The following is a 19,598-nucleotide window of genomic DNA, read 5'->3' on the forward strand; positions in this document are numbered from 1 at the left end:
TTTTGTACATACAGCTGCTATGCAGATCTATGTGTCTCCATGGTAACAGACTACAAACAGGTCCTTTGTAGTCATACTCTCAGCTGGCCTTCCTATGGAATGCCTTGGAGTGTGACTGCAGGATCAGACTACACAGGGATTGTTTGTAGTCTGTCGTCATGGAAACTCATACAGCTGTATAGATATAGATGATTATTAGGAAATACTTATGTATAATACCTAATAGTTATGTGTCATATCCAAAGATAAATCCTAGAATATCATATTACATTGCATGTTTCTTGCCCAGAACAAATGAAAAACATTCATATTAAGGGAATCCAGCTGCGTCTCTACGTGTCATTTTTTATTGATGGTTACAAAGCATTTTGTCAAGGTCATTACCCCTTAAAGGGGTTATCCAGGAAAAACTTTTTTTTCTTTTATATATTAACTGGCTCCAGAAAGTTAAACAGATTTGTAAATGACTTCTATTTAAAAAAAAATCTTAACCCTTTTAGTACTTATGAGCTGCTGAAGTTGAGTTGTTCTTTTCTGTCTAAGTGCTCTCTGATGACACCAGTCTTGGGAACTGTCCAGAGTAGAAGCAAATCCCCATAGCAAACCTCTCCTACTCTGTGCAGTTCCCGAGACAGACAGAGATGTCAGCAGAGAGCACTGTTGTCAGACAGAAAACAACAACTCAACTTCAGCAGCTGGTAATTATTAGAAGGATTAAAAAAAATTTTTAATAGAAGCAATTTACAAACTGTTTAACTTTCTGGAGCCAGTTGATATAGATAAAACATTTCTTTCCTGGAATACCCCTTTAATGTAACATTCCAGAAAACGAAAAACCGTGACATGAAGCAACTGGAGGAGCCATGATGCTCACTTATGAACCGTACACTATACATCACTCATAATGGGATAAATCATAATTTGATAGTGGCGGCACTAATATTCAAAATCCTTGATGTGTTGAATGACAAGATGTCTTTTAGGGAAGTATATTCTTTTATTACTTATATAGTACAGCACAGGCTATTAAAGGGGTACTGCCACTGGCCTGTTTTCGGCCACTCCCCTCTTGACGTCACAGCCCCACACCCTCAATGCAAGTCAATGGGAGGGGGCGTGACTACCGTCACGCCCCCTCCCATTGACTTGCATTGAGGGGGAGTGGCCGTGACGTCACGAGGGGGCGTGACCGACCCCCGCAGCATTTACTTCCGAACGCTGGCTAGTGGTGTACCCCTTTAATAGAGAAGAAATGTAGAGGTTCTTGTGTATGCTATGTGCTTACCTGTTTTTCAGCCGTTTCGGATTGCAAATCCACACTGAAATGACTTGATAATGCTACCTAGATTTTCCAGGAATCCTCTGCCTTTGCAGAGAGATGGAGTGGCATCACTGCACCTGGTCATTTCATCAGGCTGCTCGTGCTAGAGTTTACCCGGGTGAAGTCATTAGACTCCAAAATGCGTGCCACCCTTCTTTCCAGTCTCCCGAAGCCCCAGCAGTGATAGGCTGCTCATCCTTATGGCACTTCTTATTGCAGGAGTGCAGGGAACATGATACTATACAGTATAGAAGGTATCAGCCATGGATTTCTATGCATAATCGTTCGAGAAACTGTACAGAACCACCTATTATACTGTATGGCAATTATTCCATCACTTCGTCATTGACATGTATGCGAGAAGTGAGCGTCTTCTTCTTGCTTTTCCTCTCCCTCAAGGTTTAGGTAGCAGTATGTAGCATGATGTTTAGCTCCCCCTAGTGGCAGCCAAAGCGGGCAGAATTTTATGATTTAAAGGGATACTCCAGTGAAAAACTTTTTTTTTTAAATCAACTGGTGCCAGAAAGTTAAACAGATTTGTAAATTACTTCTATTAAAAAAAATCTTAATCCTTCCTGTACTTATTAGCTGCTGAATACTACAGTGGAAATTCTTTTCCGTTTGAAACACAGAGCTGTCTGCTGACATCACGAGCACAGTGGTCTCTGCTGACATCTCTGTCCATTTTAGGAACTGTCCTGAGTAGAAGGAAATACCCATAGCAAACATATGCTGTTCTGGACAGTTCCTAAATAAAATGGACAGAGATGTCAGCAGAGAGCACTGTGCTCGTGATGTCAGCAGAGAGCTCTGTGTTTCAAAAAGAAAAGAATTTCCGCTGTAGTATCCAGCAGCAAATAAGTACAGGAAGGATTAAAAATTTTTTATAGAAGTAATTTACAAATATGTTTAACTTTCTGGCACCAGTTGATTTAAAAAAAAAAAAAAAGTGTTTCACCGGAGTACCCCTTTAACTCTACATCAGTGTAGGGCGTTTGGAGCTCTGTGTCAGAAATTATATTTACTTTAATGTGCAGAATCCGCAGCACGAATAATGTTTCTTACAGAACTAATAATATTATCTTTTATTTATTTTAGGGTCTTCCAGGCCCAAAAGGGGAAAGAGGAGAAAGAGTAAGTAATTCCTATATATGTCATTAATGTGATTTCCTCAGGACATACAACAGCTAAATATATGTAAATAGGGTGCATAAATATACTGATCAGCCATGATATTAACCCCCCCCCCCCCCAACCTAATAGTGAGTGCGTCCCCCTCATGCTGCCAAAACAGCTCTGAACCGATGAGGCCTGGCCTTCGCAAGCCCTCTGAATATCTGGCACCAAGACATCTGCAGTAGATCCTATTAGTCCTGCTGTAGGATGCGGCCTCCATAGATCGGACAGAACGTCCCACAGATGATCGATCGGATTCAGATCTGGGGATGTTGGAGGCCGAGTCACCATCTTGATCTCTTTGCCATGTTCTTAAAGGGGTATTCCATGAAACTGGCTCCAGAAAGTTAAACAGCTTTGTAAATTACTTCTATTAAAAATCTTTATCCTTCCAGTACTTATCAGCTGCTGAAGTTGAGTTGTTCTTTTCTGTCTGACCACAGTGCTCTCTGCTGACACCTTTGTCTGTCTCAGGAACTGTCCAGAGTAGCAGCAAATCTCCATAGCAAACCTCTCCTGCTCTGGACAGTTCCTGAGACAGAGGTGTCAGCAGAGAGCACTGTGGTCAGACAGAAAAGAACAACTCAAGTTCAGCAGCTGATAAGTACTGGAAGGATTTTTTTTTATAGAAGTAATTTACAAATCTGTTTAACTTTCTGGAGCTAGTTGATATGAAAGAAAAAATGTTTTTTTCATGGAATACCTCTTTAAAGGGATATTCCAGGAAAAAAACTTTTTTTTATATATCAACTGGCTTCAGAAAGTTAAACAGATTTGTAAATTACTTCTATTAAAAAATCTTAATCCTTTCAGTACTTATGAGATTCTGAAGTTAAGGTTGTTCTTTTCTATCTAAGTCCTCTCTGATGACACGTGTCTCGGGAACCGCCCAGTTTAGAAGCAAATACCCATAGCAAACCTCTTCTAAACTGGGCGGTTCCCGAGACACGTGTCATCAGAGAGGACTTAGATAGAAAAGAACAACCTTAACTTCAGAATCTCATAAGTACTGAAAGGATTAAGATTTTTTAATAGAAGTAATTTACAAATCTGTTTAAAGGAGTAGTCCAGTGGTGATTCAGTGGTGGGCAACTTATCCCCTATCCTAAGGATAGGGGATAAGTTGCAGATCGCGGGGGGTCCGACCGCTGGGGCCCCCTGCGATCTCCTGTACGGAGCCCCGACAGCCCGCGGGAAGGGGGCGTGTCGACCTCCGCACGAGGCGGCGGCCGACACGCCCCCTCAATACAACTCTATGGCAGAGCCGAAGCGCTGCCTTCGGCAATCTCCGGCTCTGCCATAGAGATGTATTGAGGGGGCGTGTCGGCCGCCGCCTCGTGCGGGGGTCGACACCCGCTATCTCGGCGGAGAGTCGGGGCCCCGTACAGAGAGATCGCAGGGGGCCCCAGCGGTCGGACCCCCCGCGATCTCAAACTTATCCCCTATCCTTAGGATAGGGGATAAGTTTTTCACCACTGGACTACCCCTTTAACTTTCTGGAGCCAGTTGATATATATATATATATATATATATATATACATATAAGTATTTTCCTGGATAACCCCTTTAACTTTCTAGCACCAGTTGATTTAAAAGAAAATGTTTTCAACCGGAGTACCCCTTTAAATTAATTATCAGGAAATATGAGAAAGTTGCTGAAAACAAATCATTTTGTCATGCTCTATACAACCAAGGCAGGAAGGGTTAAGTTCAGTGAGAAGAATGCCGAAATATAGGTGCAGCACGGGAGAAGACGTGGAAGATGTCTATACTAGCCTTTACGTATATGGAGTGTAGCATCACCACGACACTTCCACAATGCTCTCTACAGTAGTCCACATCATATATCAGTGGTCTTCAAACTGTGGACCTCCAGATGTCCCAAAACTACAACTCCCAGCATGCCCAGACTGCCAACGGCGCTATACGTATACTCAAGAAAAGAGACATTTGACCTTCTGTTTTGTCTTCCCACAGGGTGACACCCAATCCCAGAACATGGTGCGGGTCATTGCCCGGCAGGTGTGTGAGCAGATCATCCAGAGTGAGTATCTAAATTTTTGCGTATACTTCAGACTTTGGTTCATCTCTATGTGGAAATGTGTTTCTGGAAATACTCACAGATCCTGAGAATATGAAATGTTAATATTGTCTATACTGGTGTTTGAAATGTCATAGATTCCGTTTTCAGAACATGTCCGATCATGAACGCATGGGAATGGAGTTCCTGCACTTTTTCCACAGCAGAAACACTGTTCCCATTAGCAGGAGTCCTGCAGGACCAGATCGTGAGTGAGTTCCCACACTTTTTTCTCAGGACTCCTGTCACTCCTCATTCTGCCATGCAACCCATCAAACCGAACAGCATCATATCGGCATTAGTGATCAACTTTATTGTCTTCATGCAGTATCAAGTTGGGGAAAGATTTATCAAAACCTGTGCAGAAAAAAAGCGGAGAAGTTACCTATAGCAACCAATCAGATGGCATCTTTTATTTTAAAAAAAAAGGCCTTTGAAAGGTGTGGTCTGATTGTTGCTGTGGGCAACTGCACCAATAAGCAGCCCCAAACAAGTTCCAAAGGCTTTGATAAATCTCCCTCAAGGTGTCTTGTGGGGGAGACTGTTGTGAGACAAGGGTGACCAGGTGCCTAGTTTAGGGGTATTGCGTAAATTGAAGAGATTCTGCAATCTACTGTATGGCTCCCTGGCTCTTCCCGCACACGATGTGGGCGTCGCCAAGCACCCTCTATTGATCTCTATGGGAGAGCCAGAGAGCTGTACTCGTGTATCTCCAGCTCTCCCATAGAGAAGAATGGAGGGCCCGTGCCGACTCTTTGATATGTTGTAAAGCATGTATAACCAATAGGTTTCGCAATTGCTTTTATTTGGCTTTTTCACTATGAAATACTGAAAAATTTCGGTCAAACAACTGCCCCCCTGCCTGCTTGGACACATACTAGTCCTGCTGTGTCCATGTGTCATCACCTACGTCATGGACACACTTCCTTGATTGACAGCTGTGAGTGCAGGGCTCAGAGCTGGAGGAAAAATCCTCCCACTGTCAGCTTGTGTCCTGCTACTGTCAGTGAGGACAAGCTGGGAGTTGTAGTTTTGTTAATTCTAGGGGAGATGTGAGCAGACAGTATACTGAGGGAGGGGGCGGAGATCTGCACAGTGAGGCCACGCCCCTCCCTTTGAGAGGAATTCAGACTAGTGAGCTAAATTAAAAGTGTAATAAAAAAACTAATAAAAGGTGCTAGACACATAAAAATTAGATGTACATGGTCAGGATTAGGTACTGAGTGATATCTAAAAAAAATACGTTTTTTTGTTGGATCTGACGGGTACGCTTTAAGGCTGTGTTCAGATGCGGCAGCTAGTTAGTCTTGATGTTACTTTGCTTCAATTATTGAGAATGATTTCTAGTACAACCAGCGGAACTTTTTTTTTTTTAACCGTTCTTCATTTTCGTAGGTCACATGGCAAGATTCAATTCGCTCCTGAACCAAATACCGAGTCAGTCCGTATCAGTTAGGAGTATTGCAGGACCACCAGGGATACCTGGCCAACGAGGTCCTGTGGGACCACCCGGAGAACAGGGATCACCTGGAAGGTCAGGATTTCCTGGCAATCCTGGAAGCCCCGGAGCACCAGGAGAAAGAGGTAAATTCTATTCTGTCTAAAAATATGGTTGTGTCAGGATGGAATGGGGCCTCCAGAGGTTGCAAAATTAAAGGGATACTCCGGCGCTAAAACGTCTTATCCCCTATCCAAAAGGATAGGGGATAAGATGCCTGATCGTGGGGGTCCCGCCGCTGGGGACCCCCGTGATCTTGCACGCAGCACCCCGTTAGAATCAGTCCCCGGAGCACGTTCGTGCTCCGGGGACTGATTCTAACGGGGTGCTGCGTGCAAGATCACGGGGGTCCCCAGCGGCGGGACCCCCGCGATCAGGCAGCTTATCCCCTATCCAAAGGATAGGCGATAAGATGTCTTAGCGCCGGAGTGCCCCTTTAAGGATCTCCAGAGGTTGCAGGATCAAGGAAGAATCCTGCCCCACAGCCGTCCTCCAGGACATACCCATATGTCATGGGGAAGGAATGGGTTAATAACACTTGTTACCACAGTCTACAGACCTTCTGTCTATGTCTTGACCTGTAAACATTCCAAGATAAATTATGAGGCACATTTATCATTGGCTTTACACCACTTACATTTCCTAAATGTCCCTGTAAATGTTGCGCAATTGCATTTTTGGTGCACTTTTTGGTAGGAGATCTTTCAAGTTGTCTACTGTTAGGTGCACCGTACACTACTCTTTGCAGTGGAGCTGTATTTACAGTATTATTTGTATTTATTATTTTCTAAATTGAATTTATAAGTGTTTTTTTCCCGCAAAACCTACTTTTTTTTGGGCGTAAAACCTACACCACCTAATAGGACAGGTACAAATGTGTCAGAGGCAAGAGCACAAAGCTTAAAGGGGTACTCCACTGGAAAAAATTTTTTTTTAAAGTTAAATAGATTTGTAAATTACTTCGATTTAAAAATCTTAATCCTTCCAGTACTTATCAGCTCCTGTATACTACAGAGGAAATTGTGTAGATCTTTCCAGTCTGACCACAGTGCTCTCTGCTGACACCTCTTTCCGTGTCAGGAACTCTCCAGAGCAGGAGAGGTTGGCTATGGGGGGCTCCTAGTCAGGACAGTTCCTGACACTGACAGAGGTGTCAGCAGAGAGCACTGTGGTCAGACAGAAAAGAAATTCAAAAAGAAAAGAACTTCCCTTAGCATACAGCAGCTGATTAGAGATGAGCGAATTCACAGTAAATTTGATTCGTCACGAACTTCTCGGCTCGGCAGTTGATGACTTATCCTGCATAAATTAGTTCAGCTTTCCGGTGCTCCGGTGGGCTGGAAAAGGTCGATACAGTCCTAGGAGACTCTTTCCTAGGAATGTATCCCCCTTTTCCAGCCCACCGGAGCACCTGAAAGCTGAACTAATTTATGCAGGATAAGTCATCAACTGCCGAGCCGAGAAGTTCGTGACAAATCGAATTTACTGTAAATTCGCTCATCTCTACAGCTGATAAGTACTGGAAGGATTAAGATTTTTAAATGGAAGTAATTTACAAATCTGTTTAACTTTCTGGCACCAGTTGATGAAAAAAAAAAATGTTTTTCATTGGAGTACCCCTTTAAACCTCACTCTCCAGCTCGGTTTTTATAATTGTGCTGAATTTATCAAGTTTTGAGCACCATTTTGGTAAATTTTGAGAAACTGTGTAAAAAATACAGAAAGAAAAGGGATAAAATCTCTACTACCTCACACCAACATTGATAAATGTCCCTCTATGCCATATGCTTCACTAAGGCCAATTCTACTATTAAAGGGGTACTCCGGTGGAAAACTTTTTTTTTAGTCAACTGGTGCCAGAAAGTTAATCAGATTTGTAAATGACTTCTATTAAAAAATCTTAATCCTTCCAGTACTTATCAGCTGCTGAATACTACAGAGGAAATTCTTTTCTTTTTTTTGGAACATAGAGCTCTCTGCTGACATCATGAGCCACAGTGCTCTCTGCTGACATCTCTGTCCATTTTAAGAACTGTCCAGAGCAGCATATGTTTGCTATGGGGATTTTCTCCTACTCTGGACAGTTCTTAAAATGGACAGAGATGTCAGCAGAGAGCCCTGTGGTCATGATGTCAGCAGAGAGCACTGTGCTAATGATGTCAGCAGAGAGCTCTGTGTTCCAAAAAGAAAAGAATTTCCTCTGTAGTATTCAGCAGCTAATAAGTACTGGAAGGATTAAGATTTTTTAATAGAAGTAATTTACAAATCTGTTTATCTTTCTGGCACCAGTTGATTAAAGGGGAAAAAAAGTTTTCCACCGGAGTACCCCTTTAAATTTTGGCTGACTGGTTTAAAATGGGAAAGTCAATCGCAGTCTTGAAAATTTATCAAAAATATAAGAGTTTTCCAATATTTTCAGCTTCAGGGGTCAAGTGAGCATGAACTATAGGGGGGAGATTTATCAAAACCTGTGCAGAAGAAAAGTTGAATAGTTGCCCCTAGCAACCAATCAGATCGCTTCTTTCATTTTTAACCAGGCCTCTGCAAAATGAAAGTAGAAATCTGGTTGCTATGGGCAACTCAGCAACTTTTCCTCTGGACAGACTTTGATAAATCTCCCACTATGGCACTAGTGCAGTGTTTCTCAACCAGGGTGCCTCCAGCTGTTGCAAAACTACAACTCCCAGCATGCCCGGACAGCCTTCGGCTGTCCGGACATGCTGGGGGTTGTAGTTTTGCAACAGCTGGAGGCACCCTGGTTGGGAAACACTGGCCTAGTGACTAGGCCGGGATTGGGGCATCAAAAGATTTCGAGTTATGTTGAAATCAATTGGTCACGATGAACTGGGCCTTTTCACATAGTGACTTTTGCGTGGACCTGTGGCAGCAAATGGGGTGAACACCTCGTCCAGTCAGATAACTAAGGGGGACATTTATCAAAGCATTTAGTAGGTTTTTTTTTTTAACTTAAAATTGTCGTAAAAAAGTCGAATGTGCGACTACTCTCTTTTTTTCTGTGACTTTTTGGCGCTCTAAGGCTTCTTCCACACTATAAAAATACTTCCGTTATGAACGCCCTGAAAATCGGCAGTTATACGGTAGAAAACGCCATTATAGTCTATGGGATTTTCCAAATAGCCGTTTTAATCCGTTACCGCCCGTTATTAATAACGGACGTTATTTTGTGACAGGCGATAGTAACGGGAGAAATAGTGCATGCGCTATTTCTTCCGTTTATTCGCCCGGCAAAAAATAACGGCCGTTATTAACCCCTTAAGGACTCAGCCAATTTTATTTTTAAGTTTTCGTTTTTTCCTCCTCGCCTTCAAAAAATCATAACTCTTTTATATTTTCATCCACAGACTAGTATGAGGGCTTGCTTTTTGCGCGACCAGTTGTCCGTTGTAATGTCATCACTAACTTTACCATAAAATGTTTGGCGCAACCAAAAAAATACTATTTGTGTAGGGGAAATTCAAAAGAAAACCGCAATTTTGCTAATTTTGCAAGGTTTTGTTTTCACGCCGTACAATTTATGGTAAACATGACACGTGTTCTTTATTCTTTGGGTCAATACGATAAAAATGATACCCATGATAACATACTTTTCTATTACTGTTGCGCTTAAAAAAAATCGCAAACTGTTTAACCAAATTGAAGACCTATAACTTTTTCCGTATAAGCGGCGGTATGAGGGCTCATTTTTTGCGCCGTGATTTGTACTTTTCATTGATACCAGATTTGCTTATATAAAACTTTTAATACTTATTTTTATAATTTTTGGGGGGAATAAAATGTTATTAAAAAGCAGCTGTTTTGTATTTTTTTTTTATGTTCACGCTCTTCCCCGAATGGTATCATTAACATTTAATTTTATGGGATATTTACGCACACGGCAATACCAAATATGTATGTAAATTTTATTTATTTTTTTTACACTTTTTGGGGGTGAAATAGGTAAAATGGGACAATTTATATTTTTACTGGGGGAGGGTTTTTTTTTCCCTTTTTTTATTACTTTATTTTTTTTAAACTTTTTTTACTTTTATTTTTACACTTTAATAGGACCTGCCGTGCATGACCCGAGCATCGCTACGATGTTCGCGGTTATCCATAGGACGTAAATGTACATCCTGGTGTGTTAAAGTACCAGCTCACCAGGACGTACATTTACGTCCTGCGTCTTTAAGGGGTTAATAACTGGGCGATAACGGATTAAAACGGCTATTAGAAAAATCCTATAGACTATAATGGCGTTTTCTGACGACCGTTAGTGATTTTGTACCGGCCGTATAACTGCCGATTTCATAACGGGCATTCATAACGGAAGTATTTTTATAGTGTGAAAGCAGCTTAAAGGGGTACTTCTCATCAAAAAAACTTTTGATATATTCTAGATTAATGTATGCAGAATAACTTCACAATTGCATGTTATTAAAAAATATGCTTCTTTCTATTTAATTTTCCACTTTGTAGAAATGACCACTAGGGGTCCCCCTACCAGTCCTGGCAGCAAGCATTTCAGACTCATGCTGGAGTCCTAAACACTACGAGCTGCCAGTCTGCTTTGTTCACAAAGGAGAACACTCAGAGCTGCCAGCCTGCTTTGTTCACAGCCTGTTTGGCTGTGAACAAAGCAGGCTGGCAGCTCTGAGTGTTTAGGACTCCAGCATGAGTCAGAAATGCTTGCTGACAGGACTGATCGGGAAAAATACAATAGAAAGAAGCATATTTTTCATTAACATGCTATTGGAAAGTTATTCAACATTCATGAATCTAAAATATATCAAAAGTTTATTTGATGAGAGGCACCCTTTAAGCAAAAAAATAAAAATCTTGCTCACCAAAGCAGAAAGTGATTTTTGACTTGCAGTGGTCAGAGATTTATCAAGTGCGAAAGTCGCAAAAAAGTCGCAATTCGTGAAAAAAAACTACTAAATTTACTCCAGCTCAGACATGGAGCAGAAAAAGCCACTACCAAAGCAAAAAAAAAAAAATAAAAAAATTGTTTATGTGAAAGAAATGTATCAACAGGCTGGAACCAGTTGATAGATAAGTCCCACGTAAGCAAAAAAAATTGTAAGAAAAAAATAACTGAAAAAAAGGAATACATAAGCAAACATTGATAAATGTCTTTCTAAATGACTAAAAATGTCTAATATTTAATTCTCTCTCTATAGGTCTAACTGGAGAAAAAGGAGAACGAGGCAACCAAGGAGTGGGAACTCAGGGCCCACGGGGTCCCCAGGGACCTCCAGGTAAAAACAATGGAACAACAAACAGTTCATTGTCTGCCGAAGCTGTGATAGATCTATATATATTATTCTACAGGATGTGCCAGGTAGCCAAAAAAGCCAAAAGGAGAACTGTAACTGTGCCAAGATTTAGAAATCCTTCCTATACATTACTACATCCCACGGGTTATAAAATCTAAAGAATTCTTTTCACTTTTTTTTTTCCTATACAACTTTTTTTTTTTTTTTTTTTTGCTCCAAACCTTAAATACTCCAGACCTTAATTTAAATGCTGAATTTAGTTGATCAACCATTAGTTCCATTTAAGGAAATGATTAATATACTTTATAAATTCCTCTACAAAAACTAGATATAGCCTTCTTATGGGGTTGCTTTAAAAATTAAAAGGTTCTGGAGGAAAGTTAAAGGGGTTATCCAGGCAAAAAAATTTTTATATATCAACTGGCTCCAGAAAGTTAAACAGATTTGTAAATGACTTCCATTAAAAAATCTTAATCCATTCAGTACTTATGAGCTGTTGAAGTTGAGTTGCTCTTTTATGTCTAAGTGCTCTCAGATGACACCTGTCTCGGGAACCGCCCAGTTTAGAAGCAAATCTCCATAGCAAATCTCTTCTACTCTGTGCAGTTCCCGAGACAAGCAGAGATGCCAGCAGAGAGCACTGTTGTCAGACAGAAAAGAACGACTCAACTTCAGCAGCTGATAATTATTGGAAGGATTAAGATTTTTTTTTTATAGAAGTCATTTAGAAATCTGTTTAACTTTCTGGAGCCAGTTGATATATAAAAATATTTTTTTTCCTGGAATACCCCCTTTAAATATAACATTCCATCTGAGGCTGGGTTCATATGACGTTTTTGCAATACAGTTTCCGTATCAGGTTTTTGATGAAAAACGGATTCCTCAAAACCGGAATAAACTGTATCAAAACGTGTGTACAAATTTTAACCTGTATACGGTTGAAAACCGTATATGATTTTAAAAAATGATGTCCGGTTGCATCCGTTTTTTTAAGAAAAAAACATTAAACTTTTCAACTTTTCACTCCATTATGAATAATGTTTTACTTTGATTGAAATTCCAAGAAAAAAACTGTGCAAAGTAAAAAAAACGCATGGTGAAAACCGGATAGAACCCTACGCACATACGGTTCTGTACGGTTCCCATTGACTCTCATGTTAAAAAAAAAATGTATCAGTACATTTTTTCACCTGGACCAAAAACGGTATTAGGCTACAATTTTGGGTACGCAAAAAAAATCTGACAAAACCGTACAGGATGCAAAACGGACACAACCTGATGCATCTTTTGGTATATGGTTTTCAATGGAGAGTCAATGCATACGGTTTCCAATACGGTTCCGTACAGTTTTCAAATTGAAAACGTATACAGGAACTGTATTGCAAAAACGTGGTGTGAACCCGGCCTTACATCAGATTGGGCGCTATTTGATATATTTTCCAGGCAGATATTAAGTGTATAGCATTAGCAGTAGTATTTGTGTCAGGAACTGTCCAGAGTAAGGGTCTATTCCCACAGCATTATTTCCTCTTGCGGAATTCTGCCTCAAATTGAAGCCCATAGACTTCTGTGGGATTCCTCACGCGCGTTCCCACTTCTAATTTTCCGCTAGTGGAATTCCGCAAGTGGAAATTCAGAAGTGTAAATGGGAGTGCGGAATCCAATAGAAGTCTATGGGCTTTAATTTGAGGTGGAATTTCGCAAGCGGAAATTCTGCCATGTGAATAGACCCTTAGGCTAGGTTCAGACTACAGAATCTCTGAGTGTGGCCAGCGCTGACTGAATGAGTCAGTGCTAGGACTGCGTGGACATTGCAGTCCCCAATAGACTGCAATGTGTTCCGCGAGTAGACGCGCCTGAAGACTGAGCCCCGCCATTTTTCAGGTGGAAATTTTAAAGCAAATTTTCCGTTCACAAATTCCGTGAAGTGTGAATTGGTGAATGGAAAACCCATTCACTACTATGTACATTTTAGTAAGCAGAATCTCTGCCTGCAAATTCAAAGCGGAATTGCAGGCAGAAATTCCGTAGTCTGAACCTAGCCTAAATCCCCATAGTAAACCTCTCCTGCTCTGCACAGTTCCTGACACAGACAGAGGTGTCAGCAGAGAGCACTGTGGCCAGACTGGAAAGAACTACACAACTTCCTCTGGAACATACAACAGCTGATAAGTACTGGAAGGATTAAGATTTTTAAATAGAAGTAATTTACAAATCACTTTCTAGCACCAGTTGATTTGTTTTGAAAAAAAAAATTCCTGCTGGAGTACCCCTTTAAGAAACAATTGCGCCGCATCACTGTCGTCATAAATAATATTTCTTGAATTGATACAACAGGACAACGTTCTCGTTAGATTGTTACAGACCAATGCGCCAAAATAGTAAAAATAAAAACATAAATCCCCCCCAAAAATAAAACCTGTAAACCAATGTACGATGTGTAGTACTTAAAAGTTTTATGGGACAAAAGAAGAGAAAAAAAAATATTTAAAAACATTTTCCAACAGGACCCCCAGGAGAAGGTCGGACTGGAAGCCAAGGACCCATCGGGCAACCTGGACAACGTGGAGTGCCAGGTCCACCGGGAAATATTGGTCAAATTGGACCTCCTGGACAACCAGGTTATTGCGACGCTTCATCTTGCGCTGGATATGGTGAGCTCCAATATTTGTTGTAAATGTTTTATATTATCTTAGATGTTATCATAAAACAGAAGGAAAAATAGTCAAAAACATCCATTATACATTATAATTCAACATCACTTATTAAAGGACACTTCACTGATTCACTAATTGACTTATTGTCCACACGTATTGGTGCGGTCTAGATTTTCAAAAAATTGCTGCAACAAAATCATGACATGTAACCTAAAAGGTTTTTTTTTGCAGTATAGGTGATGGGTGTTTAATCAGTGGGGTCCCAATGGTCAGACATAAGAGGGGGGGGGGGGGGTTGGGGTCCCAATGGTCAGACATAAGAGTAGGGGGTTGGGGTCCCAATGGTCAGACATAAGAGTGGGTGGTTGGGGTCCCAATGGTCAGACATAAGAGTGGGGGGGTTGGGGTCCCAATGGTCAGACATAAGAGTGCGGGATGAGGTCCCAATGGTCAGACATTAGAGGGAGATCCCTTTCCCCCTGGTTGAATGGAGAAGCAGTCGGACATGCACGTTCCTGCTCCTTTCAACTTTATGGGCCTGACGTAGACAGCTGTGGGCCGTCCTTGGCTATCTTTATCAGGCCTATAGTATTTGACAATAACAACACAATTCGTTATACTTTACACCCCATTATCTATTAGTCCTTGTGCAGCTGTACAGGTCTCACATTTGGTATGTCCTGCCCGTGCACTTCACTTTTTTGTTTTCAGAATATTTCCAGTATGTTAAAAAAATTACGAGGGACGTTCAAAAAAGTTTTTTTTTTTTAAACTCTATTTATTTCAAGAACTATTACATCACTACATAGTCCCCTTACCAGACAGAGCTTAGTCACATGACACGCCCAATTCTTCCAGCCCTAACCGTTTCCCGTGGAAACTTTTTTAACGTCCCTCGTACATAGGAAAACTCACTTATGTTCACATATAGATTATTTTATTATCATATTGTTCATATAATGATATGCTGGTTGTCTATCACTATGTATTAAAGATTAAATGAGTTAGAAAAAAATGAATGAAATGAATTAAAAGTGTAGAATAAGTCCTATATTAACCAAACACGACATTGCAAACGCAGCTTTGCATGTCCCCGTCACTGTTTGTCTGTGAGGTTTTGTCCGTGTTGCGCTATTTGTCGTTTTGTATTGGTCATAGATCTATCGTGAGTATTTAAGGTTTTTTTTATCAGAATAATGAATCTGTTTTCTATTTTTTTTAGAAACAGCGCTACTTTTGTCAGTGGGCTTTGTCTGGTTATTGCAGGCCGGCTCCATTCAAGTAAATGCAATACTCAAGTCAGAGTATTTTTAAGAAAGACAAAACCTCAGATCTTAAAGGGGTACTCCGCTGCTCAGCGTTTGGAACAAACTGTTCCGAATGCTTTTGCCGCCGTTGTGAGCTCGTGACATCATGGCCCGCCCCCTCATGACATCACGCCCGCCCCCTCCCATAGGCTTGAATTGAGGGGGCGGGGCATGACATCATTAGGGGGCAGGGTTATGACATCACGAGCTCCCATCGCCGGCTCCAGCCTTCGGAACAGTGTGTTCCAAACGCTGAGCAGCGGTGTACCCCTTTAATTTGCCTGGGATTATAAAAAAAATTTGACTACTTACTTTCTAAAACAGCCCCACACCTGGATTTTGACTGGTTTTGCAACTGAACGCCATTGAGGTGAATGGGGTTGAGCGTTAATACCCCACATGACCTGCATGGCGCTGTTTTTGGAAGAACAGTTTTTAGAATATTGAAGTAGCCCATGTAGGCCTGGACCTAACATTGGGTTGCATTATGATATGGCCAAATTCAACACTGCTTTTCGTAGCAAGCAGTTGAAAAGCATTTTGTTAAGACCACCATCATTTGTAGTCAGACTAGGGTCCCGTGGTCCAACCCTGAGAAGATGAGGACTCCCCTCTATCGATACAGAACATGTGGACAACCTCATGTTTTTGCACCATAATCATTGCTGTATCATTGTACACACCAGACAGATTATCAGTAAGAACCAATAGATTAACCCAAGTGGCAAATGATTGACTCCAAAGTTACATCCATATGCAGTTGCCTGGGCCAGCCCAAAGTATCATCTGATACCTGCATGGGCCAGAACAATCATGACCATTTGTTCATTGATGGTCAAGAGTCAACCAAAAACAATGATGGGGAAGGCTATGTCCTCAACGGGTCTCTTATCTGTGGCTACGTGTCCCCGTGTACCCCTAGTTAGACTTTAGGAAATCAAGGCCCCCAAAATTTGTTTTCGATAGGGTAGCATGTCTACATTTTGTGACTTTTGGCCTATGTATGCTAACGTAGTACATTCCTGTTCAATGTTGTTTTTCATTTATCTGTGGGTGTAATGATATTTATGTATTTACGTTTGTGTTTTTTTCCCCTTTTATTCATTTTTCTCTTCCGAATGTCTTGTCTTACACAATTTTATACATATTCAATGAGAAGCACCTTACAATCAATACGAGCCTTGAAGAACACGTCTGATTGTGGTACAACTCTACGTTGCCAATTGGCTCAAATTTACCAATGGAAAATAGTCCGTAAAAAAAAAAAATATTAGACATTAAATGAACTTTATAAAAAAAAAACATTCACTAAGTGATGAAGAGGATAATGTTCCCTGGAGGCTTCTCCTTCCGCTTCCATTAGTGTCACATCAGTCATTGTACATTGCTCGGGATGGCCCCATATACTGAAGGCTTGCCCAGAGCTGACAGAAACCAAGATACTGTGACATTATTCACTCCATTGATGTAAATGTCTGTGGTCGACTACACGTTCCTGGTGATGGTTTCCTAGTTAAGTCTTCGACTATTGTTGTCTTGTTTGTATTGTTACATGTTGTAAATAAAGTTACGGTATTTAAACCCATGTATAGGATCTAGGCCCTGTTACAATGTTTAGGGTGTTGTTTATACCCTGTTGTATATGTATTTAACCATTTATACACTCGTGGTGGTGGCGGGTCAAGGTGGATATGAGGGTGAACCTGGACAAAGCGGGCCCGAACCCTATGGCCAAGAAGGTCGTTATGATGATGATGATGATGAGGACGATGAAGATCCTTATGGTGGATACCAAATGCCCTACCCTGATTCCTACTCCCAAGCTGGCTACCACCAACTAGAGTATGCACCGGTCCAAGAGGGGGAAGATTCGGTGGAGGTGAGATCACCTGGGATTAACCGCATGGCCAGAAGTATTTTAAAAAGAAGATCAAAATCTCTGAATATTCTTCAGGATGGTTAAGTGGGACTCACTGAGTAGGTACTCTTACTTCCATGGCGGGACAGTCATCAGACGTTGTCTACAATACATTGTAATGTACATAAGTATTGCTCTGTGTTCATGGAAATTGTTTACGTAAATTTTAAGTCCAATTTTATGTTTTTATTCAGTATGTACTGTGAGACCAGAGGTTATTGCTTAATTCCCTTCTACAGTGAGTCCTGCCCTATATATGTAGCGATAGACAAGGATAATAATAAGCTAAATATAAGACAGACAAGGTGTTAGGCCACTTCACCCTCCGTAATTTCGGTGGGGCCATTTGATTGCGGGAAGAGATGAAAAGGGTACAATGAAAATTAGTAAAAAAAAATAGAGTTGTATAGAATTTTTGGGTAAGGTCAAAATAAAAATGATACTTCCCGATTTGAGGAGGACATTTTGGATTTAAGAATCTCGCTTCAATGTGGTTTAGTCTTCCCATGTCCTCTCTGCTCAATGCTTTAGGGTTAGAGTAGAGACCTTCTTTTGGTGGTAACTAAGGACAGTTTTGGGCTTGGCAAAATTTTGGTGGAAATTGGGTTCAATCTCAAGGAGTCAACTCATTTCTATGTTCCCAGAAATCAGTTTTTGCATGCAGGGTCTGGGGCTCATGAACATGAAGACGACTGTGCCCTTCCTTAGTCTCAAAAAATTGTCTGGATCAGCAGATGGTCTTGGGGTATATGGTTATCTTGATGGTGCCAAACTGATCATTCAAATGTAATATTTGACTCCCAAAGTCTTACCTTTTGTTGACATTTATCTTGTGTTTGGACAACATCCATAGACAATATCACATACACTTAGTAACCACCGGCTTTAAATAATACTCCCCTATAGTTATTGGTCATCGACATGGCATTCATTAGGAGGAATAACTAAAAACAATTGTTGGCTGTTTTCTAGTGTCCTAAACTTCCTGTAGGGTCATGCTCAACAACCCCATATAGACTGATGAGATCATCATGACATCGCCATACTGCTGATCACGACATCATAGTTGTTCTATGTTCCCACGATCTACCAACCAGATATAACCTAGAAATCTCTTCCAAATATTTCCCACTCAAATTTACCAAATTCTTCTGCAGTTTTACATCCGATTGCTCGTTGTGATGTTGAAATTTTGTTTCGTTTTGCCTGTATCGATACATTTTGTTACTTGTAGTAATTTAAATGACTGGAGACATCAGTCCACATCTTTACATTGTATATTGTGTCTAAACTTTTCATGGGTTCCCGGTCATTCCTGCAATAACTTTGTATACCGCCACTTACTGTCTTTCTGTGCCAGGTGCTAAACTGACCACCCGAAATGAAACGTGAGAGTAATTTATTGTAAACCAATTTCCACTGTTTTGTAAAGACAAATAAAGATTGTTACAAGTTCCAATGGGCCGTAAGTGTGTAATTGTTTAATAAAGCCATGAACAAGCGTGTAAGGTTGTAGTCATGTGTAGTGGTGTGACCGTTACCCATGTACTTTGTCTATATCCAAACAGGAATACAGTGCTGTATGGACATGTGTCATGCTGTTTTTTGAAACATTGCAACCCTTTTGAACCTAAGATGGTATACCACACGTTCCCTTTATAATACTGTTGTGGTCACTCTAAAAGTCTATGGCAGGGGCACCATGATCCACTACGTCAACTGGTACAGAGCCTAGTTGGGCTTTAAAGGGGGTACTCCACTGCTCAGCGTTTGGAACAAACTGTTCCGTATGCTGGAGCCGGCGCTGGGAGCTCGTGATGTCATAGTCCTGCCCCCTCATGACATCACACCCCGCTCCCTCAATGCAAGTCTATGGGAGAAGCAATCTGATTGTTTGCTATGGGCAGCTTCTCCTTTGCACAGGTTTTGATAAATCTCCCCCGTAAAGTATAGCAGCCAGTTGAAATGTCCATAAGACAGCACCACACGTCTATACATTAGAATGATACCATTGTCCCCTCATTTGAGATAAATTGCGTCTATGCCGCCTCCTCCTCATCTGTATTATGAATTGTAAAGGGGTTATCCAACATTTGGTGACTTGCCAGACAGTAATGGACATGCTTAGGAAGGATCTGTGCTGATCTTGGGTTTAAATAGCTGTGTTTTGAGTCCACCATAACACTGCTACTTCCTTTTTGCGAAATGGCCATTTGCTGTTGGAGTTCCCTCCCTATATCCCTTGTTTGTAAGTGTGAGGTCTCTTTTCCCCCTTCAACACATCAGTCACCCCACCAATTAAAGCAAAGCTTGGCTCCCTTCCATGCTGTGCAGAATGATCTTCCTCCCACCCAGCGGTCACTCC

General features: G+C 41.1%; 1 protein-coding gene across 5 annotated transcripts in view; it reads left to right on the top strand.

The window, feature by feature from the left end:
- The window catches only part of COL14A1 (collagen type XIV alpha 1 chain), a 216,651-nt gene extending 197,919 nt beyond the window's left edge, over positions 1-18,732 (top strand). For 4 of the 5 annotated variants that reach the window (XM_056522681.1, XM_056522682.1, XM_056522680.1 and 1 more), the window contains 6 exons: positions 2,420-2,455; positions 4,475-4,541; positions 5,973-6,161; positions 11,256-11,333; positions 13,859-14,005; positions 17,001-18,732. In XM_056522681.1, the coding sequence (XP_056378656.1) occupies positions 2,420-2,455; positions 4,475-4,541; positions 5,973-6,161; positions 11,256-11,333; positions 13,859-14,005; positions 17,001-17,278 (795 nt within the window). In that variant the 3' untranslated portion in view covers positions 17,279-18,732. Of the gene's footprint in view, positions 1-2,419; positions 2,456-4,474; positions 4,542-5,972; positions 6,162-11,255; positions 11,334-13,858; positions 14,006-16,474 lie in introns of all 5 variants that reach the window. The other variant, XM_056522683.1, reaches the window with a different exon arrangement.
- Positions 18,733-19,598: the final 866 nt, after the last annotated feature.

Source organism: Hyla sarda, chromosome 5 (assembly GCF_029499605.1).
Source record: "Hyla sarda isolate aHylSar1 chromosome 5, aHylSar1.hap1, whole genome shotgun sequence".
Taxonomy (NCBI): Eukaryota; Metazoa; Chordata; class Amphibia; order Anura; family Hylidae; genus Hyla; species Hyla sarda.